General features: G+C 41.4%; 1 protein-coding gene across 3 annotated transcripts in view; it reads left to right on the top strand.

Annotated features, from left to right (window-relative positions):
• RSF1 (remodeling and spacing factor 1) overlaps positions 1–23374 on the top strand; it is a 122057-nt gene extending 98683 nt beyond the window's left edge. For 2 of the 3 annotated variants that reach the window (XM_038390752.2, XM_038390742.2), the window contains exons 15-16: positions 2914–3105; positions 9609–17987. In XM_038390752.2, coding sequence (XP_038246680.1) covers positions 2914–3105; positions 9609–10186 — 770 coding nt within the window. In that variant the 3' untranslated portion in view covers positions 10187–17987. Of the gene's footprint in view, positions 1–2913; positions 3106–9608; positions 17988–22224 lie in introns of those variants that run through there. The other variant, XM_038390771.2, reaches the window with a different exon arrangement.
• Positions 23375–24671: the final 1297 nt, after the last annotated feature.

Genomic DNA, 24671 nt, shown 5'->3' with positions numbered 1-24671 from the left:
TGGTAGTCTATGATTAATGAAAATATGCGAGCAACTGATGCAGAAGCTAAAAGATCTGAAGTTATTACTAATCTACATCTTAATGCAGCTAAATACTTGGGAGCAGTTCATATTCTGTTCCTAGTGGTCCTGTGGCCATCACAAAAAATACCATGCTAATATATGCACTAATGCTCTTGTTGACAGCTGGCAGAGAGGTCAAAGGCTCAGTGTGCCTGGAAGTTGAACTCCCTTCTTATCTCTGGAAGTGATTCCTCCATGGCAGCTTGATCATAGAATCATAGAATATTAGGGTTGGAAGAGACCTCAGGAGGTCATCTAGTCCAATCCCCTGCTCAAAGCAGGGCCAACACCAACTAAATCATCCCAGCCAGGGCTTTGTCAAGCCGGGCCTTAAAAACCTCTAAGGATGGAGATTCCACCACCTCCCTAGGTAACCCATTCCAGTGCTTCACCACCCTCCTAGTGAAATAATGTTTCCTAATATCCATTCTAGACCTCCCCCACTGCAACTTGAGACCACTGCTTCTTGTTCTGTCATCTACCACCACTGAGAACAGCCTAGCTTCATCCTCTTTGGAACCCCCCTTCAGGTAGTTGAAGGCTGCTATCAAATCCCCCCTCACTCTTGTCTTCTGCAGACTAAATAACCCCAGTTCCCTCAGCCTCTCCTCATAAGTCCTGTGCCCCAGCCCCCTAATCATTTTCTTTGCCTCCTGCTGGACTCTCTCCAATTTGTCCACATACCTTTTGTAGTGTGGGGACCAAAACTGGACACGCTACTCCAGATGTGGCCTCACCAGTGCCGAATAGAGGGGAATAATCACCCTCAATCTGCTGGCAGTGCTCCTACTAATACAGCCCAATATACCATTGGCCTTCTTGGCCACAAGGGCACACTGCTGACTCATATCCAGCTTCTCGTTCACTGTAATCCTCAGGTCCTTTTCTGCAGAACTGCTGCTTAGCCAGTCGGTCCCCAGCCTTTAGCAGTGCATGGGATTCTTCCTTCCTAAGTGCAGGACTCTGCACTTGTCCTTGTTGAACCTCATCAGATTTCTTTTGGCCAATCCTCCAATTTGGCTAGGTCACTCTAGACCCTATCCCTACCCTCCAGTGTGTCTGCCTCTCTCCCCCCAATTTAGTGTCATCTGCGAACTTGCTGAGGGTGTAATTAATCTCATCATTGAGATCATTAATAAAGATGTTGAACAAAACCGGCTCCAGGACTGACCCCTGGAGAAGCTTGCACTGCTGCTACTCATTATTCATCTGTTTTGTGGACAAATAAAGAACCTCAGTCTTCAAGGTTTTCAGTCCTGTTCCTTTCCACAAGGCAGTGTATCTCTGTCTCTCTTCCCTCCTCACCTCCTCCCCCTCGCACGCACAAAGGATGGTGGCCTTAACTATATGTTCCTTTCCTTAGCCCCACAAACTCTTTCTGGAGAGACTGCCTCGCCTTACTTTGGTTCTAAAGAAATAACAAACATGGAGGGTTGTTTTTTTTTTCTTCTCCAGATTTCTGAGGTTTCTCATTGAGCTCTCTTGTTGACTTGCTCTCACCTTTTCCTTAATGTTTTTGAGGGAGAAAAACACAGCTGTTTTAGTCTGAGTCATTTCAGTTAACAACACGACAGGGCAGCTTGTGATGTGAATGAAACAGGGCAGCCCCGGGGGGGGGGGGGACGCAAGTGGGGCAATTTGCCACAGGCCCCGCAGGAGCCCCCGTGAGAGGTTTCAGGGACCCCCACAAGAGTTTTCGGTGGCACTTCGGCAGCGGGTCCTTCAGTGCCACCGAACACAGCCAGAGTGAAGGACCCGCCCCCCGAAGACCTGCCGCCGCTTCTTCCGCTCTAGGTCTTTGGCGGCGGGGGTCCTTCCGCTCCATGTCTTTAGTGAAGTGCCCCGAAGACCTGGAGCCGAAGGGTCCCTGCTGCCGAAGACCTCAGGCCCCGAATCCTCTGGGCGGCCCTGGAATGAAAGGGCAGCATTAATACTGTGGAATAATGTTTTTGACATGGTTCAAAGAAAAAGTAGCTAAACATGATCCAGCTGCTACAGTTATTTTCAGCTGCTGGAAAAAGTGGCTGACAAGCTAGACCTTAAAAAGGTACTAATTCTGCAGAAGACTGGTGCACCGAGAACTAGGAATGATTGCGTTGGTTATTATAAACACTCTCATCTGGTATTCTGACCAAATGTGTAGCTGCAGCTTTGAAACCTATAGGACTGATCTCCTTGTTGCTGACTTGAGAACAATTAATCTGTACTTTCCTACCATCAATAGTATAGTCAAGGGTAAACTCAGGTACACAGAGTTTAGCCACTTCTCATTTGGGGAATTGAGTTTATCCACTTCTTACAGTTCACTGTTGTTCTGTCAATATCTTTTTCATGCACTTCGTCTAAAAATGCTTGAATATAATATTAGAGTTAAATAAAAACCAGAGGCAAGAGGTATTTTCCAATGGAGATTGAAATGAGATTGTATCATCAATTCAGATTCAAGCAGGTTGTTCTAGTTGGCCGGAGCTGTAGAGGAGAAGTATGTTTCACACAAGTAGGGGTAAGATTGTATAGAAGGATAAAAGGAAACCAGTGCTAGAGGAGTGGTGGGAGAGGTTTGTGAGAGTAACTGGAAAAATCCATAGTGGAATTTAAAAACAGATGGCAATTTCAAGCTGGAAATGAATGCGGAGCCAGTGGAGTAATATGAGGCTGGACCCGGTCAAAATAACAACCTTCCCGTTAGAGGCATAAAGATTGAGATTTTCCTGTGACTAAAGAGTGGTTGATTTTGTTCACTCAAGGTTGCACTTTGTTTGAACAAACATACCTTTTAGAAATGTGACAGTGGGTCTGTGCATTTTCATGTTAACAGAATAAAGCGTATGGCTGTTTTCTTCTTTGCAGAAAGTGGTGATTACACAGATTACAGTGATGATGATTACCTGGAAACTAGGCGGAGAAGATCAAGGCGGAATCAAAAGAGACAAGTTAACTATAAGGAGGATTCAGAAAGTGATGGCTCACAGAAAAGTGTTCGATATGGAAAGGAGCTAAGACGACTTCATAAACGCAGGCTTCCCAGTTCAGACAGTGAAGGTAAAACAAGCACTCCACCATTTGCAGGAGCTGATGTGTGAGTGATAGTGGAAAGAGAGAAATACGGGGTATAAAGTAAATACAAGATTTGCATTTAGTGGGAGATGCACAGAAAATTCTTTTCTGAGATCCTTGATATTTCCCAAAATCTAAATGTATCCTTGTGATGCACCCTATCAATTTGTATAACAAGGCATTACTACTGCTATTTGTCAAATTTCCTGTCAAATTTTCTTGACTTCCTGGTGTGAAATTACTCCATCTGGTAGTTAAATGTTGGGATTGCAAAGGAGGAAATGCAGTTATTGTGGAAGACAGGAGTATTTATCACATTTCAGTTGTGGTCATTAAAGATCCCACAGCCCTTTCATAAGAGTAAGGGCATTAACCCTAGTGTCCTGGTTGTATCCAAATTGAGTAATTTTGTTCTGTCCCCCTAAATATGCCTGTAGTTGTAATTAAAACTTTAATAGAATCATAGAAACGTAGAGCTGGAAGAGACCTCGAGAGGTCATCTAGTCCAGTCCCCTGTGCTGAGGCAGAACCAAGTAAACCTAGACCATCCATAACAGATGTTTGTCCAACCTGTTCTTAAAAATCTCCAATAATGGGGATTCCACAACCTTGTTTAGCAGCCTCTTCCAGAGTTTAAGTACCCTTATAGTTAAAAATGTTTCCTAATATCTAACTCTGGCTGCAGATTAAGCCCATTACTACTTGTCCTATCTTCAGTCAACATGGAGAACAATTGATCACCGTCCTCTTTATAACAGGTCTTAACATATGGGAAGACTCTTATCAGGTCCCCCCTCAGTCTTCTTTTCTCATGACTAACCATGTTCAGTTTTTTTAACCTTTCCTCATAGGCCGAGTTTTCTAAACCTTTTATCATTTTGTTGCGCTCCGCTGGACTCTCTCCACTTTGTCCACATCTTTCCTAAACTGTGGTGCCCAGAACTGGATCCAGTACTCCAGCTGGGGCCTCACCATTGCTCTACTAGCAGAAGTTAACCATTCATGTCTTTCATATGACACTACTGTTAATACATGTTGGAATGACATTAATCTTTTTCGTATCACATTGTTGACTCGTATTCATTTTGTCATCCACTCTATAACCCGCAGATCCTTTTCAGCAGTGCTACCACCTAGCCAGTTATTCCTTTTTTTTTTTGTAGTTGTATGTTTGATTTTTATTTTCTAAGGGTATGTCTTCACTATGCGCCAGTTCGGCGGGCAGCGATCGATCCAGCAGTGATCGATTATCGCGTCTAGTCTAGACGCGATAAATCAACCCCCGAGCGCTCTCCCGTCGACTCCTGTACGCCGCCGTCGCGAGAGGCACAGGCACAGTCGACGGGGGAGCGGCAGCAGTTGACTCACCGCGGTGAAGACACCATGGTAAGTCGATCCAAGTACGTAGACTTCAGTTACGTTATTTACGTAGCTGAAGTTGCATAAATTAGATCGATTTCTTCCCCCCCCCGATGATGAATCCGATGAAGTGAGCTGTAGCTCACGAAAGCTTATGCTCAAATAAATTTGTCAGTCTCTAAGGTGCCACAAGTACTCCTTTTCTTTTAGTCAATTAAGGCTCTTTTACTTTGCCAGATGGGGTAAAGGAACCTTGTTGTAAATGACAGTAAGGGAATCCTCAGCTAGGAAGGTCTGTGTGCTTTCTTGCTTTTTTTTCCTGTGCCAGAGAGGCACAGTGAGGTTAGATGACAGCTCAGGGTCTATTTTACTTATCCATTTTAAAAAATGCATGACAATGATTAGCAAAACTGTATGACTTTCTTGTATGAAAGTCTGAGCGATTTAAAGTGTCATTCTATTTTACAGAACACCAAACAACAAAATAAAAGTAATGTAATTTAAATGAAAATCCAGGATTATAACTGGAATGCAGGGTCTTGGTTACCAAGTATTTGTAACTTAATTTTCGTGTGTTTAGGAAATGCTGAACAGTTGGTGTGATTTTTTTTTTTTTTCTCCTCAGTACGGTAGTTTAAATAATTACCAAAATAAGTGAAACTGGTGTGATTATATGGCATTATTTTGACAAATAAAATGTGCAGAATTTTGGATTTTTTTTGGTGCAGAATTCCCCCAGGCGGAGCATGGTAGAACTTGGATATTCTCTCCAGTTCAGCTCTCAGTCTTCACCTTTGGCTTGTCAGCAGCACCTTGGGTGTTCACCAAGTGCTTGGCAGTCGTGGCCACTTCCTTTGCGGAAGTGCCAGGTGCAGGCGTTTCAATACCTCGACAACCAGCTGATCCTGGACTGCTCCAAAACACAAGTGGAAGCACATGTAAGCCTGATAAGAGCAACGTTCAATGACCTTGGCCTTCTAGTGAACATGCAGAAGTCAACCCTGTCCCTGTTCAGAGGATAGAATTCATAGGGGCAGTGTTGGACTCAAGACAGGCGAGAACATTTCTATCAGAGTCACGGTTTCAGACCCTTTGTGACATAATACAAGGTCTCAGACAATTCCCTACCACTACGGCAAGGAATTGCCTGAAGTTCCTCGGCCACATGGCCGCCTGTACTTACGTAGTGCAGCATGCCAGACTGAGGCTCCAACCCCTTCATGCGTGGCTAGCCTAGGTTTATTGACCAAATGGGGACAGTCTAGACAAGGTAGTCACTCCTTCCCAACCAGTTCTTGAGTCTCTTCTGTGGTGGTTCAACCTGCAAGCTGTGTGTGCGGGAATTCCCTTCTCCAGACCTCAACCATCTCTTTCCCTGGTCACAGACACATCAGCGATGGTGGAGCTCAGGACTCCAAGCCTCTGGTCCCACGCAGAGCTCTTACTTCGCATCAATGTCAGGGAGCTGAGGGCAGTCCGTCTGGCATGCCAGACCTTCCAAGCTCACTTGGAGGGGAGATATGTATCAGTCATGACAGACAGACAGCGATATTTTATATTAACAGACAGGAGGGAGCATGCTCATCTTCCTTGTGCCAGGAACAGTCCCTCAAACTTTGGGACTTCTGCATAGTCCACTCAATACACTTGGAGGCACCTTATCTTCCCGGAGTTCAAAACGAGTTGGCAGACCATCTCAGCAGGTCCTTTCACAACCACGAGTCATCCATCCACCCGGATGTCGTGATCACCATCTTCCAATAGTGGGGAATTTCCCTAGATAGACCTGTTCGTGACAGGACACAATAGGAAGTGTCCACAGTTCTGCTTCTTCCTGAGTCACAGCCTGGGCTCGATCATGGTCACATTCCTCCTTCCTTGGAAGGATCACCTTCTTGTTCACAAGGTGCTAATCAAGGTTCGGAGGGAAGAAGCCTCGGTAATATTGATAGCTCCAGCCTGGCCCCATCAGCACTGATGTGCGTCTCTTCTAGAGCTGTCAGTGGAAACTCTGATCACTGTACCGCTGCTCCCATACCTGATAACTCAGGACCGTGGCCATCTTCAGCACCCCAACCTCAAATCTCTCCATCTCATGGCTTGGAAGCTCTGGCTCTATGGCTTGGAAGCTCTATGGCTAAACCCACAGCTTGCTTGCTGTGTTCCAGTTACGGAAATCCTCCTTGGCAGTAAGAAACCATCCACTAGGGCCACCCACCTAGCCAAATGGAAGAGATTCACAATTTGGTCAGCACAGAAGCACATCTCCTTCACACTCAACAATACCTTTTATCTTGGACTGCCTTCTGCACTTGAAGCCTCAAGGGCTTTCTATGTCATCAATAAAAGTCAACTTGCCTGCCATTTCTGCCTTTCACCGAGGCGTGGCGGGCTGGTCGGTCTTTGCCAACCCAATAGTTGGACGCTTTCTTAAATACTTGACAGGCTATACCCTTAAGTACGACAACCGATCCCACCCTGGGACCAGACTAATGAAGCCCCCCCTTTTGAACCACTCGTGTCATGTTCCTTGCTCTTATGTATCATCAAAGGTAGCGTTTCTGTTTGAAATAACATCTACTAGGAGGGTATCTGAGCTTAAGGCCCTAACATCTGAGCCTCCTTACACAGTCTTCTATAAGAACATGGTTCAGCTTCAGCTGCACCCAGCCTTCCTCCCGAAGGCCATCTCCCAGTTTCATGTTGTTCAGAACATTTTTCATGCAGTCTTTTACCCTAAGCCACACGCAAACAGCCAGGAACAGAAACTTCGCTCTTTGGACGTTCGCCAGCTGTTAGCCTTCTATATCGAACAAAGCCGTTTTGGAAATCTACCCAACTATTCGTTGCAGTAGCAGACAAAACGAAGGCGCTCCCAGTCTCTTCTGAAAGAATTTTGTCACGGATTACATCTCCATGTCTCGAGAAAATACCTGCCCCTGCGCTGACAGTGCACTCCACGAGGGGTAAACAGTGAGGTGGCAAAACTTGCATAGGATACAAAACTACTCAAGATAGTTAAGTCCAAAGCAGACCGTGAAGAGCTACAAAAGGGTCTCTCAAAACTGGGTGACTGGGTTACAAAATGGCAGATGAAATTCAATGTTGATAAATGCAAAGTAGTGCACATGGGAAAACCATAATCCTAACTATACATATAAAATGATTGGGTCTAAATTAGCTGTTACCACCCAAGAAAGAGATCTTGGAGTAATTATTGATAGTTCTCTGAAAACATCCACTCAATGGCAGTGGCAGTCAAAAAACCGTGGCAGTCAAAACATCCGAACCGAATGTTGGGAATCATTAAGAAAGAGATAGACAATAAGACAGAAAATATTATATTGCCTCTATAAATCCATGGTACATCCACATCTTGAGTATTGTGTGCAGATATGGTCTCCCCATCTCAAAAAAGATATATTGGAATTGGAAAAGGTTCAGAAAAGGGCAATAAAAATGGCTAGGGGTATGGAACAGCTTCCGTATGAGGAGAGATTAAGACTTGGACTTTTGAGCTTAGAAAAGAGACAACTAAGGGGAGATATGATAGAGGTCTATAAAATCATGACTGGTGTAGAGAAAGTAAAAAGGAAGTTTACGCCTTCTCATAACACAAGAACTAGGGGCCGCTAAATGAAATTAATAGGCAGTAGGTTTAAAACAGAAGGAAGTATTTTTTTCACACAATGCACAGTCAACCTGTGGAACTCCTTGCCAAAGGATTTAGTGAAAGCCAAGACTGTAACAACAGAGTTCAAAAAAGAACTAGAGGATAAGTCCATCAATGGCTATTAGCCAGGATGGGCGGGAATGGTGTGAATGGGAAGCTGGGAATGGGCGACAGGGAAACGGATCACTTGATGATTACCTGTTCTGTTCATTTCTTCTGGGGCACTTGGCATTGGCCACTGTCAGAAGACAGAATTCTGGGCTAGATGGACCTTTGGTCTGACCCAGTATGACCATTCTAATGTTTCAAAGAGCAGGCACTGTATGTCAAGTTGGGCATCCATAATTAGAAGGTATTTTGGCAAGTGTTGGCCGAAATTTATAAAGTGCTGTAGGATCCTTCAGGATCAAAGGAGCTTGACTGTATTATACAAGCTTATTGTCTTTTACAAACTGAGCCTTGCCTTAAAATATAATTTGTGTTCTCTTCCCCTAAATTGGTTTTAGAGAGAACCTCTCTGCCAAGAATCTCCTATATAATACAATATCCTCACTGGGAACTTCAGTCCTTTGACTCCTAGACTTTTGGCTTACCAATGGTTAAATAGTATTTGTTCTATGAAATAATTTGCATAGTATTAAATTTGTTACTGGCTTTTTGTGCAGTAAAAACAGCACAGTGGTACCATTGGTATTCTCCCTAGGCACATCAAAGTACAGTGTGTAACAGTGTCACTAGAAATAGAATTACCTGGAAGATTTATTGTGGAACTGTGTGAAAGACTGCTTAGCTGTGTGAAAGACTTGCCTGTTGTAAACTTCCTGTGCAACAAACGTACTTTCAGATGGCCATGTACACGCATTCTAGGAAGCTCAAGATGGCCCAATGAGTCATCCTGGTGTTTGGTGTTTTGATTTCCTGTCCCAGCCTCTTCTTCCCCAGGCTAGCAGGAGCTACAAGTGCTGAGGGGCTATAGCATACTCTCCCTATACAGGGAAAAGACATTGCATTATATAGTAGCAAACCCTCCAGCTGAAATTTAAGGCAGTGCCGATGAGCTTTGAAAGGAGACCTACAATTCTCTTTGGGAAGGCTTATGGCCATAATATGGGCTCTTGGTGTCTGGAAGAGTGTAAAGTGGGTGTTAAGGGATTAGGAATAAACGTTCTCCACAACTCCCCTGAATGCATATTGTAACATAATTATCCATTGTGTGGGATTATACCTTCCCCTCAAGCTGTCAGTGTCAGAAACAAGATACCAAGCGAGATGGGCCACTAGCCTGATCTAATATGGCAATTTCTATTTCTTTTATTTTATGTGTGAGTACTCTAACAAAGTTTCAGAATTGGCATGAGAGGGGAGGGGGATAAAAGGGAAAATATAAAGAACAATTGTAAATGTTTTGCCTGCTGTCAGATTTTGCTAACAGCTTTAAGTCTGTTCCTCATTCCAGAGAGCTACATGTCCAAGAACTCTGAAGATGATGAACCAGCAAAGGAAACAAAGCAGTCTATTCGAAAACGTAGCCGAAGCACAGACAAATACTCAGAAGGAGAAGAGGATGGTGATGAACCAGAGGAGGGGAGGCCTGTCCGCAAACGGCTGAATCGAATTGAAACAGATGATGAAGAAAACTGCGACAATGCGAACAAAGATGCAGAAAAGCCTGCACCTGCAAATAAGCCATCAGCACCTCATGCTCCTCATGACAGCACCAAGAAGCCCTGCTACCGGATAGAAAGTGATGATGAAGATGACTTTGATAATGTAGGGAAAGTAGAAAGTCCATTGGACTACAGCCTAGTGGACTTGCCTTCCACCAATGGACAGAGCCCAGGTAAAACTATTGAGACCTTGATTGGCAAACCAAGTGAGAAGACTCAAGCCCCCAAGGACAGCACAGCCAATGCCACCCTGGCACCCAATGGGACAGGGGGTGGGCAGGAGGTAGTAGGGCCAGAGGAAGAGGAGGATGAACTTTTGAGAGTGACTGACCTTGTTGATTACGTCTGTAACAGTGAACAGTTATAAGACTTTCTTCCATTTTTGTGCTAATTTATTCCACGGTAGCTCATACCAGCGGGCCAGTTATTAAAAGCTGTTTTATTTTTCCTAGAAGACTCTCCACTACAGTATCACTTTTTAGAAGCAAGAATTTCACCAGTTCTGCAGTCTTTCTGTGAAGTGACCAGTTTTGAACTTTGAAGATAAATTGCTGTAAAATCCCTCTTAATTTTTTTCTCTCCTTCCAAGTCCATGGTCCTGGGTAATTTCATTCACAAAAACCTTATAACAACAAGAGATTTGTATATTTTTGACTTTATATTTCCTGAAAGCATACAAATTTGTTGAAATGTGTGGCCTATGAAAGCATTCCAAATCGGTCCGGGCCCAAAACGTAACTGGGGTAGGGGGCATTGGGAGGCGGGAATGGGGGCGTGTGTGCAGAAACACTTGTGCTCTAGCTTTTTCATATGAGATATATATTATATTTAAATGTTCACAACTTAGATTACAATTTAACAGACAAGTTTAAAAATTAATGTCTCTACTGTTGCATTTTGTGAGTTGTAGGTTAACATACATAGCTCATTTTAGTAACCACCTTCATGAAAGCAGCTTGATTTAAGACTGGAGATAACCACAGTAAATAAAGAGGCCGAGAAAGTACAATAAACAAGAACTCTAGTATCCATTTTGACTTGCAGAGTTTCCTGCTAAACATTCTTTAAAGTGTTGGTACAGTAAAGTGTACTGTAATGAAGTTTTGACAGTCGAAACATGCCAGCAATGAATTTATAAAACAGTTTTTCCATGCATATTTCATCAGATGGCCTTTAATGTACAGTATCTGGTGGGAGGGAATCTGTGTGAAGTTAGTTTGTAAGTGGGATGATACCATGTGAGTGCTGTAAACTTTTACAGATGCCAGAACCACTGTATAAAGTAACTGCCTGGCCGTTTGAGTTTTAAACCATATATCAGGGTATTTTGAAAGGAATATGTTTGTACATACTGCATTGATCACAGGATTACAGCACATCTGATGATGGAGAGATTTTCAAATAAACCTTGACTGGTCCATTCATGCCCCTAATATCTACTTCAAATTGAAGTAAACAAATGGAGCAGTTTTCCTTTTGGAGGTTTTCTGTTTTGGATTTGCGTGTTTCTGTTTTGATTTACTTATCTGCCTGGATGTACTAGCAGGTTTTGAATGTAGTGTTTGGCCTTTGGCCATTAGAATTTTCTTAAAATACATTTTAATAGTTGTCATGTGACCAACTGATTTCAAGAAGGCAGTATTTCTGGGAGAAAATGCTTGACTTCAAGACAATATCTCATCACTTTGAGTGGCATGTACTTTAGCTCAAGTATATAGATTTTTTTTTTTTAACAGTTTATTTGGCACATAATAGACAGTGAAGCTGAAGTTTGTTTTGGATAACACTCAGTTTTCTCTTCGCTCTTAATTAAGATGCAGGCTGTAAAGTTTATACATGTTGTAGCCCACAGCTAAAACATAGCTGCCAAATGTTGAAATCTAATAAGGTCACATCTATTAAACCTTTTGCGCTGAGATTTGGATTTTTTTCCCCCCCTGGTGTTATGTCCATTGCCGGCAATGGATGCACCAAATTTGCTGCTGGCACCAAGGAGTGAATTCTCCTTCCTACCCCCACCCCCACCTCCTCAATGTCGTATTGACGAATCAGTCAGTAGTTAAGCACTTCTATTTCATTGTAATAAAGCTGGCATTAGGTCTTTACTAAATACCTCTCTAGAAAACCTAGATCCAAAAATACCTACCTTCTAGCCTTGAAAGTCCTTGTTTTTGTTTTTCCCCTCTGTCCATGTTAGTTCTGTAGAACTGACTGCATTAATGTTATTTCATTGGAATTCTAGTAGTTCATATATCCTCACATATAAAACTTGAACCATAAAAGATGCAAAAGGTTAGGACCCACTCATTGTTTGCTATGGTAAGCAAGGTTTGTGACTTACGAAAATGAGAATTCACTCTTTCTTTCCAGATGAGTTTATTCCATTTGAATTTTTAAACAACGAATTATTTCCACCATGTCAATTGATAGTTAACAGGTTTCATTAACAGATGTTTAAACAGGGTAGTGCGAAAAGCCACACAAGTTTAGAAAGTGTTCTTAAAAACATATGTAGCATTTTAAGCTACTACACAGTATATGCTTTGTTTTCCCCCCTTAGGTGATGCAACAATGTAGTGCTGCTACATTTCTAATATACTTGTGTTTAAAATGATCAGTGACGTGGCTCCCATTTTTCAATGTTAGTAACTGTGCTTTTTTAATATTTGCAATGCAAACTGTCTGATTCACATATGCAATACTCTGCAGCCAAGACTTCTGTTTTGTTTAGGCAGTGCCATAACCCTTTTGCTCTCTGATTTAGCCTTTTAGTATCGGATCAGTGCTGTAGCAAACATTCTTGCTGTTGCGTTAACTCTAAATTATAGACACATAGTGGGCAACTAATTTCAATGTAAGAAAATTACAAAAGAGTTGGAAGTATTGGATACGCAACCAGAGGAAAAAAATCAAATATTATGGCTTGATTGTGGGAATGATGTAAAAGCAAACAATATCATAAAGTCCAGTTAGAACACTGGAACAGATGATCCAGTTATTTTTCAGGTACTGTCAGTTCTGAAAATATGTACATGACTTTGACAGTGCTCCGGGCTTTACTTACTGTATGTCAGTTTTGTAGATTGACCTTCTGTTTGATTAAGAAAAAGTCATCTCTGGTGTTAATGTCATCCCAAAGAGTCCAAACCTGAAACCCTTACATAGGCAAAGCTCCCTTTTATATCAATGGGAATCGTATCTGAGTAAAGACTACAACATTTGGCTCAAAGAGAGGGCTTACATTTTCAACCTGCTCCCAGTCCCCAGTTTTGAAGATTTTCTGTTTGATGGGAAATGTATAGTATCTTATTTGGAAAATGGCACTTCTTGATAAGAGCACAAGTGACCCCTAGTCAGATGTTAAGAATATTTTCATTAGTCCACACTATGGAAATGTCTTCCAGTTGATTTTGGTGTCATTCGCAGATTGTGTTCTACTGTAATCTTGGTAAGGAATGAAGTGCAATATTTTTGGATTATGTTAATGTCCACAATGAATACTAATCTTCAGCTGTTGCTTAAGTTAATAAGCAAAAGATCAAATAATTTTAGAAACACAATGGAGACTTGCCTTGGGTTTTTTAACAGAAGAGTTCCAACTGGAAAAGAATAAGCAGATATCAATCCTATATGTAAGGATTTGATTACACAAACAGCTACCCATCAGGTTGTGACTAAAAGTTGCTATATAGGTATTGCAGATTTTTAAGTTGAACATTGTTTAGTGCAGAACTGACTGGGAAGAAAGTTAATTAAGTGCAGTTTAGGTTTTAAGCAGCATTGTAGAGTGGAAGAAGGTACAAGTTGAGGGAATGAAATGAGGGATGGAAATTTATAATCCATTTCACAAAGAAAAGAGTGGTATTTGCTGGCTTGCAAACCACTTGAATGAGCATTGGTGTCAAAAGTGTACAGTAAATTCACTTCACGCTAAATCGATGTGATGGATTACATTAACAAAGCCCGTAATATAGTAAGAACTTCACCATGGCTGTTTTTGTCGTCTTTGATTCTTCTAAATGAGTGTATTCCTGGTTTTAAAAAACAAATGTAGACACAGTTTCTGTCTTTGTTTAATTATGAGTACAGGAAGATCAATACTAAACAATTCGAGCATTTGATAGTTGATTCAGAGCTGTGCACATTAAATTACATGAACACATTAACACGTTTTCTTTATCTAATGGCTTTTGCATTGTAACTGCACTTGAGAAGAACAGTGATGCTTTTTTCTATATTTTATGTTTATAAGGTATGTCACTGTATTTAAGACTATCCTTTTGGATTACAGTGCCTCAGTTTCTCTTCTGCTAATGGAAGTTGGCTTGTATTCCATTTGCTTCTGGTTTGTCTTCACTGTGTCTGAACACCTCATGAGAGACTGACTTATTCAGAGAACCCCAGGCAGCATATATGTTCATAAAAGAAAAAACCTTTGCATGGCAGTCCATTTGTTCTAATTTCTCTTAGTATCTTTATCATTTGAACTATGTGACTATCCAGATGCTTTAGTAGTTCAATAATTCTAATAGTACACTGTCATGGTGTCCATTACAAACCTCTGTTTTCATGCATTTCTAATTTTGCATTGAAAGCTCTTAAGCATGAAGGCTTGGCCCAACAGTCGCTTTTTAAAACTTGCTTCCAATCACACACTTTCACAAACTAGCTTTCTTAAAAGTAAACAAGATAAAGGCACCCGGGTTTTTAAAATCCCCTTTGTATACATTAATTAAATAATATTTTGCAGTCATGCTAGTCCAAAAATGGTCTAATCAAGATATTTGTGTCAACTGGCTCAAAATGGCACTCTTTAAGCCTTGAAAAAGTGATTGTGGAACATGTGCAGTGACTACTGTTCACAGGTTTGTATTATAGATTTTAATACACAGGATGCATCCTATGTGCGTATTTACGTAAGAACACTTCTATTCCATTGAGTAAATAAAACCTTTAAAAAACTGTATACAAATAAATATTAAATCTTTCAAAAAGAAACAAATCTTTACTGGAAAAAAAAACTATACTGAATGGAGAGGGAAGAAAGAAAGCAGTTCATGTTAAATAGTCCTGATCTGCAAGTCCTTACGCACAGGTTTGTCTATGGAAGTCATTAAGACTGCTTTTAGCAATAAAGGTTTGCAGGATTAGGACTAGAATTCTTGACGCAATCTAGAAAATCCTGGCTGCCAATCTTAGCTTTTGTGTTTCACCCCTCACCTGAGTTGGGGGTGGAATGTTGCTTTTAACTGTTTTGGAAGGCAGGAAATATGAAGTGAGCAGAGAGAGGCCTTAATTTTAATTGAACTAATGTTTGCAATATGTATTGACCTAAATTTTCAAAAATGACTAATGATTTTGGATACCTCCATTTTTGGGTGTCCATTCAGAGTCATGTTAAAGACGCCTGACTTTTCAGAAACAGCAGAACACTCACTCACTGAAAATAAGGCCCCTCTGAGGTATCTCCCATTGGACAACCAAAAATTGAGACACTGAAAATCATTAGTCCTTTTTTGAAAATTAAATCACTTACTAAGCTCTTTTTATAGCATCAGTATAACTCCTTGTTTGAATGACAGAATTCCAAACAGCAAAAAACAAGGTTGCATGGGAATTGAAATAATTGCCCAAAGCTTCAGAGTAATTTAAGTTATTTGTACATTCCAAAAAATTTATATTGCTTAGAACAACACTTAAATTATGTACCGTTTCTGAAGGAAAGAGTAGAACACTCTAAAGTAGGTAATAGAGTTTTACAATTGAGAATGTAGTGTAAAGGGTCCAGACACAATTACAACTGTGTAAAGTCTGACAACCTGGGTTTTGAGCTATCACTCTGTAACTGCTTGCACCCAGTACCTGTTCTCATGAGCAGTAGAGACAAGGGAAATGCAGGCAGAGGGGACACATTGCTTAATAATGGTACTTGTGGCTGTAAATATATCTGATTGCTACAGATAACCCCAAAAGTTACTAACTAGAGCTGAGAGATCAGAGAAGGAAAATGTTGCTCTGTTTTTTCCAGTTTGTTTACTTTGTGCACTGGATAGCACTTTGTGTATAGTGAGCCTCACTGGTTCCCAGGGCTAGTAAGAAATTGTTTCCCACTGTCATTTTGAATGAATCTTTCAAATGGCAGTTCGGGACAGGAAGAAAAAATAGCAAAATGTGATTTCAAACTCACGACCATTTGCAGAAGGGGATTCAGAAAGGCATAGTGTTGAAACAACTTGTAATTCACTCTTAAAAACTGACTTTCAAACGGACTGTGCCCCTTTAAGACACTGAGGCTGACACCCTCTTGACTTCATTCCTATCCCCACAGCTGCATAAAAACCTGTGTATGCTAGAAAAGGTGGTTTCCTACAACAGATGAATGAGTGCTATAGGGTAGGTGTGGATGTGGGGTTTTTAGAGCAATACATTAGATACTTTAACACTGACTTTGGCACAATCTGATGGAGGCCACTCTGTATGCTTATCCCTCCTTTTATGACCCAAACAGCTATGTTGATTTGTAATATTTAGCTTAGCCTGTTAGGATGTAACAAGTGGTGGTAGCCATGTTGGTCCCAGGATATGAGAGAGAAATGGTGGGTGAGGTAATATCTTTTATTGGACCAACTTCTATTGGTGGAAGGTACGAGCTTTCAGACTACACAGAGCTCTTCATCGGGTGTCTGAGCTAAATACAAGTCAGGATATTTGTTTGTAGTTAGTCCCAACTTTTTAGCTCAGGCACTCTGCTTCCTTCCCCAGACCTGAAGAAGAGTTCTGCATAGCCTGAAAGTGTGCATCTTCCACCAACAGAAGTTAATACAGAATATAAAATATATTTCTCCACCATGACTTTCTCAGGACTTAACAAATGATTCTACAGGAAAAAAATCTGTTCTATTGAAAGCCGTAATAGGCCTAGTACTGGCACATCATTTATTAGCTAGATGACTATAAGGTCCTTAATAGATATTAATCTGCTACTAAAGTTAATGTGGTAGAAAAGGAAATCAAATCATAAATCTTTTGCTTTTAATCTCATACTCATTATATTGACTCTGAAATCTTGTCTTATTCTTACAAGTACATTCATTAAAATGGTACTTCCCCCTAACTTACATTAAATTTTTAAATGCCAATGGTTGCTAATTTCTTTCTTGTTTCACAGCTCTCCTTTATAATACATAGCAGCTATCATATGCTTTGGTGTATAATGGCTGTCAAATGGGCACGTTCTGTGTGTTTATACCTGATGTTCGTCTCTATTCACTGTCCCAGTACATTGAGTACATATTGTTTGCTAGCAGAATGGTTGTTCCAATACTCTGTGATAATTAGGTCAAAACTCCCAAATATGGTCTCTTAAATTTTAAGATATGCTTACATGAAATACAGTTTTTGTCTTACTTCTGTGTGCTGTTTAAATGTTGCAGAGAAACCTACAGTTCCTTAAAGTTTATCTCAAATTCACTGATGGCCTCATTTTTGTTTTATCTTACTCTTAAGAGGTAACATGGTAAATTTCCAAAAGCTTAGCCGTTCTTTGTAGAGTTTAACCCTTGCTTTGCTTGAGTCCTAAACCTTGATTTTTAAATCTTTCTCTGAAATCATGGCTTGCTATATTTTGAAGGGAAAGGACTGAGGTGCGCACACTGCATGTGTTGTGTGTGTGGAGGGGGGGAAATATGTTGAAAAAACTGGAAGTGTAATTCTTGTTGCACATAACTTGGGTGGTGCTTTCACTGTTTTGTTTCCCACCAGTAATTTCACCTGCATGTAAAACATGATACATTAAAAACTTTAAAATGAAAGTCATGGTGGTCTCAGTGCTCAAAGGGGTTAACTGCAGTTTAATAACAGCTGATGTTTTTAGATTTGCAGTACACAACTGTTTAAATACTGTATTCCTTGTAAATGAAGTAAAAAAAAAATGTTAAGGCTGGTGCCAATATTTTTGTTAATGAAATGTTCATTGTTGTCTGTCACTACAGTCTGGTCAGAACTCTTTGTGTATAAGCTGGGCCTGAAGCCATTTTATAGCTTGTAGGCCTAATTGTGTAACTTTTTCTTTCATAATGTTTTTGTTATAATATCTACTGTCATTTCTTTCATATAAATATGACATGTAAATTGTCATAATAAAAAAAATTAAATAACTTGATGATGTACAAAGTATAATGTGTCTGGGAGAAGCATGTTTGCTTTTAATTATCCTGGCACCTAAATAGCAAGGAGGGGCTTTTTTGTCTGACTTTGAGGTAGATAGTAGAAAATGGTTGCTGCAAATTGGTCCAGCCTTTGAAAGTGACATTTGTTCGGCTACAAGTAGCAAATTGTGCTGTTTGGCTTATGGCAGTTCAGCCTGGGGGGGTTTCTCTTTGACTAGCAGTTGATGACGGTGAAGAAATTTGAAATTCCTATCTTTTATATTGCTGCGCTTGACTGGTCTTTGCTATCAGTTTTCTCTGTATTCTATATATTCTAGATATACTATTTTAAAAAATAAATATAGGGCTGTTCTATTAGTTGATCCAGAGTGGGAAATTAAGTACTAGCTGCTTAGGGCCAGATTTTTAAAGGTATTTAAGTAGGGTTCCCATATTTGAACATTCAGAAAAGAGGACACTCCAATGAGGGGTGCAGGGGTGTATTTGCTTGTGCCCCCCTCCGCTCCCGGCCCCGCCCCAACTCCTCCCCTTCCCCGACCCCATTCCAACCCTTCTCCAAAGTCTCCACCCCCTCCCTGCCCCAATGGACCCCTTCCCCAAATCCCCGTCCTGGCCACACCTCCTCCCCTGAGCGTACCATGTTCTCCTTCCCTCCCAGCCATGCGAAACAGCTGTTTCATGGCACAAGCACTGGGAGCTAGGGGGAAAAAGCGGGCAATCTCGAATGATCAACATTCACTCTTTTTCTTGAATGGTCAACTCTTCTTTGGGGGAAAAATAATAATGGCAAAAGCCTGGACATTTTTAGATATTTAAAAATTTCTCCCGGATGGCAATTTAAGAACCAAAAAGCCGGACATGTCCGGGAAAATACAGACGTATGGTAACCCTAATTTAAGTGCCTGATGAGATTTTTCAAAAGCATCTGGGCACTTTCCACCCATGGAAAGCAGTGAGTTTTAGGCACCTAAGTGCTGAAAATCCCACTAGGTGCTTAAATATCTTTAAAAATCTGGCCCTTATTGCTTTAGCTCTGCTGCCACTGGCTCTCTTTGACTAACTAAACCCATGTTTGTACAAAATCTTTGTCATTGTAAGGCTTAAATAAGTTCCTCAAAGTGAGACATCCGAAGCCAGTCTGTCAACAGAGCCTGTCAGACATTTATGGGTGCCTTGGTCAGAGGTTCACAATCTCCTAGATCAGAGTTCAGTAATTTGATTGTAGAGGCAGGTTAAACATAGCCTGCAAGAGGATCAACTTTGCTGAGACCTGGGGAATGTTGGTGCTTGGCAAGAGGCCTCCTTAAGAAACAGCTGCAGTTAAAGGTCCAGTTTAGGAAAGGAAACGCATTTGATGATTCTGTAAAATCATGTTGATGGCAAGTAAATTGATTGGGAACCTTTATCACTTGTAATGTTGGGTTTTTTTCCTCATGTGGTTTATGGAGACTTTTGGAAAGGGGGGATCCTGGCTGGAACCTGTTGCTTTGTTGGAGTACTGGGAGGCAAAGGAGGAATGGACCATGTAAGCGCTACACAAAAATGATGTTCAATGACCCTATCTAGAGTTCCAAACCAACTGGATTTTGCCAAGCGCTGATGCAAGTGGAAGAAACACCTAAATCTACAATAGTTCTTTTTCTGCAGTACGGTGTAGCTACAGCAACCCTAATATTAATAAGAGTTTAATACAGGAAGGGGGTCATCTTGAATTTGAAAATGGAAACATCATTTTGTATGGACATGGAAGAACCAAACTCGTACATCTGAGAAGGAAATGTAGAGGATACAGATAAATGGTAGATTCTCAAGGTAGGCAGAGTGAGTTTTGTCTATGCAGTTCTGAGTTGGAGACAGCATGCCATTTATGTGATGCTGTAAATAGGCTCTGATCACTCTTCATATTCATTTTCCTTAACCACTTCAGCTTTGTCTGCCATAATCCACTTAATTGTGCAGCTCACCGAGTGGTGAAAGTGGTTTGGTTCAGTGTCTCCCTTACCACAGCATTATTGTGGTTAAAACACCTAAGCCATGTCTATGCTACAGCTCCCACCATTTCCGTTACTGATGGAGCTGTACCAGTGATGAATTACAGCCATGAACTTTGTTTGTATAGACAAGGTTTTCCAGGTGTCCTCAGCATCTCCTGACATGGATCACAGCTTTTTAGCCATAACTTACAACCAGTAATATGATATCCAAGCCAGACAATTCCAGGCATAAGGCTCTGAAGCTTTCAGTTGGGATTGCAAGAGCTCTGCTTCTTTGTTCACTTATTCATGCATGACGAGGTGCATCTGGGCTGAGCCAAGTCCTGCAGAGAATATTAGAACCACTAACTGCGACAAATCTAAAGAGAAATGTATTTACAGCTTGTGATAGCTGATCTGATAGGTGCTTATGGCAATGGGCAATCGTAACATAAAGGAAAGAAGATTTTAGTGGCCAACCAGGAAACAGCCCCAGAAAGTACGGAAGAAAGCAGGAACTGAATTGGAGATAAATTTGAATTTAGCCTCTCTGAAGTCTCTCTCAACCTATTTCCTTCTACTCTCAGTATATTTTAAATCAAGGCCCTTATTTTTCTTGGGATACAGTGAAATTTACTTGCTGCAGGATTGTGGCAGGCTTGGATTTATTGTTGTTTATTATGTATTGTGTTAGCATCTAGGTGCTTCAGTCATGGATCAGGACCCTAGTGTGCTAGGTGCTGTACAAACACAGAACAAAATGATGGCCCCTGTCCCCCAGATCTTAAAATCTAAATATAAGACGAGTATTTAAAACAAACTTTGTTTCTAGCCCTTGTGGCTGGGAAGAAAAGCTTCCGACTATGAACTGTGTAAAATTGCGGCAATGTGTTTTCCTTACTGAATCTGTAGACAACCTAAGATGACTTCTCTGAAGGGTATGAACTTCCCATTTATCTCAGTAGTGTTGTAACACTGAAGATTAATAATGGTGAATGGAAATGTCAATGTTGGCTTTCACTGATTATTTTAGCAGGAACCAATTAATGAGCTTATTGTTAGATCCAGCGGCAAATGCTGGCACATGGGCCAGCTGGCTGTTACAGGGAAAGATACTGTAGATTTTCCCCCTCCCAAGTGCTAAAAGCCCTTAATAGCTGCCATACCCAAACCATCTATCCTTCCAGTTCCTATCCAAACTCTAACCCTCCCCACCCTCCGCCCCCATACCATCTTCTGCAAGGTAGTTATTTGTGGTCAGTACAGAAATCTGTGGCACAATGAAAATAAGTGTGTGTATGGAAGGAGTGTAAACTTCAGTTTAACACAAGTCACTGTACTGTTGTTTGGTTTAAATTTTGTACTCAATAAAAACCTTCCATTTAAAAAATTCTTCTGAATCTGATGCAGGATTTCCATTTTGCTCCAGAAGCAGTGGAAAATGCCTAAGGACGGTCTGTATATTAAGAAGCCGGGCAGTGGATCAAATTGAAATGGTGGCTTCATAACCTCTAGTTCATGATTTGTAGTGGATGTGTCTTGTGCAATGTGGAGGGGTCACCTCAAGAAGACAAGAAATTTGCTCTGGTGTAGCCCCACTGATGTCATTATGCTGGTGCAAACCCCTAATGGAGACACATTTTCCTAGTGAAACTTGGTTTAGTAACTTTGATTTACCTGTATTGGTTCAAACCCCCCACTTTAGACCAGTACAGCATGTCTACACTGGGGACTTGCCGTGGTATAGTTAAAAGGGTCCAAACAAACCCAGTATAGACAAGACCTAGATTTGAGAGGGCAGTCCAGTCTTCCGAGCCACAAAGTCACTAACCTCAGTCCTGAGACTGCCAACAAGTGGGCTAAGTAGTAGAGGCTTATGATGTAGTTAGCTTCCCAGCAGAATCTGGTTTCAGGCCTCCAAACTCATCTCTCAAGAAGTACCGACGCAGTCATCAAAGGGTAAGTTAAATAGTAAGGTGTAATGAGACTTTCCTACCTTTAGTTTTCAAGGTGGGATCAGGCCTGGAACTCTGCCTATCTAACTAATAACTCAGTTTACATGCTGTGATGAAGATCACAGAAGAGCTACTTTGTTCTTTTTTCCCCCTCTTAAATTTGCCACCTTTCATGCTGAGGCCTCCATGCCTTTACTAGTGTCCTCCATTAGTTTCTCTGCATTGTCACTAAGGTGTATTGAGTAGGTTCATCTCTTGTATCTGAACTGGTGCTGACTATAACACTTCTGTTTGCTTTTTGTTTTCTAGATGATAATGTTTTAAAAAAGAAAGTGGGAAAGACGCATGCTTTCTGAAATCCAGACTGGAGGTGTGTTTCAAAGTCAGGCCACCAATTGGTCAGGACTCTAAACCCAAAAGCAAGAAAACGGATTTTTCTGGGTGAAATCCCCCCTCATTTTATTTATTGAAGAGTTGTATATACTTGATGGAAGATCAGTAACTGTGCATTGGAAAATAGCCTGGCCCAGTGGTCAATGAGTAGTGCAAAGAACCTCTGGAATCAAATGTGGAACATGATATCATTACCTGTTGCTCTCTTCCCCATCTAGCTCCCTCTCTCTCTTCCCCTCCTCCCCCCCACCTCCATCCTGTTTTGTGGAGGGTAAAGCAGCCAGATGCTTCAGAAATTGCTGTATGCCTAGGACAGCCCCTCTGTCCCTGTAGAAAGGTAGGGGTGTGTGGGGCAAGTACCTCCTTGGAAATGTTCACCTTCTCCCTCTGCTCCTGTAGCAAGTGTCCTGGTGCACAATGCAGTCTCAGCCACTAGTGTTCACTTTATAGGTCATATGAGCATGTGGATGTGGCCTATTCCTAGAAAGTTGCCACTAGAGTCTTCTATCCACTGCCTGCCCGGAAAGTAGCAAGAGCACAGACACTGGAAGGCATCAGCCAGCAGGATGAAAATAAGGACAAAACAAAAATCTTGCAGATAGGAAAGGAGAGAGGGTTAAAAAAGACAGAAGAACACAGGAGAGAGCAGTTGTGCTGGTGGATGGGTTGTAGGTACTCCTTTCCCAATCAACTGTAGAGTGTGGAAGGCTCAAACAGAAAAGCGTGCCAGCCACTGCTGTATCAAGTGTACCTGAAACTAGTGGCTAACCTGGGAGCAGCACTGGGCCCTCTACCTAAACAGAGGCAACTCCAAAGCTGCATTGTAGAATTCTGCTTGTCACTATCTTTTTGTGGTGTGTGCATGAAATCTTGTAAGTTCTATCGTCACCACCACAGTGGCTCTTTGCACCTGAAAGAGTGCACAGCTCAGAGTGCTAACTGTCATGTTTTGGAATCCTATTTTCCTGCCATAAATAAGAGTAATTCCTATGTAAGACAATAGCAATTATTTGTATTCTGTAGAAATAAAATCAGGCCCTAGGGGCCCAGCTTTCTCGTTCCTTCATTGCTGTGTTTCACAGGAGTCTATAACATGCATTTCTCTTGCACGTGTCACATCGGGTGGTTTCCTAGAGGGGTTGTTAGAGGGTCCCTGAATGTGCTGCTGTCACGGGGTGGAGGTGTCTCCTGTTGGGTATAGGTAATCCACAGTCCCAGGAGCTGATAGTAAAAATCAACACAGAAATTCTTCTATTGACTTAACCCTGTCCATGGGGGGAGGAAGGAAGCGTTTGAGGTCGTCTTAACTATACCACTCGTGGATTTTTCACATCCCTGAGCAATGTAGTAAACCCAATTTATTTTTGGGTCAGGTTTCAGAGTAGCAGCCGTGTTAGTCTGTATTCGCAAAAAGAAAAGGAGTACTTGTGGCACCTTAGAGACTAACATATTTATTTGAGCATAAGCTTTCGTGAGTTACAGCTCACTTCGTCGGATGCATTTGGTGGAAAATACAGTGGGGAGATTTATATACACACACACAGAGAACATGAAACAATGGGTTTTATCATACACACTTTTCAGAGTAGCAGCCGTGTTAGTCTGTATTCGCAAAAAGAAAAGGAGTACTTGTGGCACCTTAGAGACTAACATATTTATTTGAGCATAAGCTTTCGTGAGTTACAGCTCACTTCGTCGGATGCATTTGGTGGAAAAAACAGAGGAGAGATTTATATACACACACAGAGAACATGAAACAATGGGTTTATCATACACACTGTAAGGAGAGGTTTCAGAGTAGCAGCCATGTTAGTCTGTATTCGCAAAAAGAAAAGGAGTACTTGTGGCACCTTAGAGACTAACAAATTTATTAGAGCATAAGCTTTCTTATGTACTGTAAGGAGAGTGATCACTTAAGATAAGCCATCAACAGCAGCGGGGGGGGGGGGAAAGGAGGAAAACCTTTCATGGTGACAAGCAAGGTAGGCTAATTCCAGCAGTTAACAAGAATATCAGAGGAACAGTGGGGGGTGGGGTGGGGTGGGGAGAAATACCATGGGGAAATAGTTTTACTTTGTGTAATGACTCATCCATTCCCAACCTATCCTGAAGGACGACCCATCACTCTCACAGATCGTGGGAGACAGGCCAGTCCTTGCTTACAGACAGCCCCCCAATCTGAAGCAAATACTCACCAGCAACCACACAACAGAACCACTAACCCAGGAACCTATCCTTGCAACAAAGCCCGTTGCCAACTCTGTCCACATATCTATTCAGGGAATACCATCATAGGGCCTAATCACATCAGCCACACTATCAGAGGCTCGTTCACCAGTTGGAGAACACTTCAATCTCTCTAG

The sequence above is a fragment of the Dermochelys coriacea genome, chromosome 1 (genome assembly GCF_009764565.3).
Source record: "Dermochelys coriacea isolate rDerCor1 chromosome 1, rDerCor1.pri.v4, whole genome shotgun sequence".
Lineage (NCBI taxonomy): Eukaryota > Metazoa > Chordata > Testudines > Dermochelyidae > Dermochelys > Dermochelys coriacea.
Note: the sequence above shows the minus strand (reverse complement) of the source record. Positions and strands in the feature narration are given on the sequence as shown.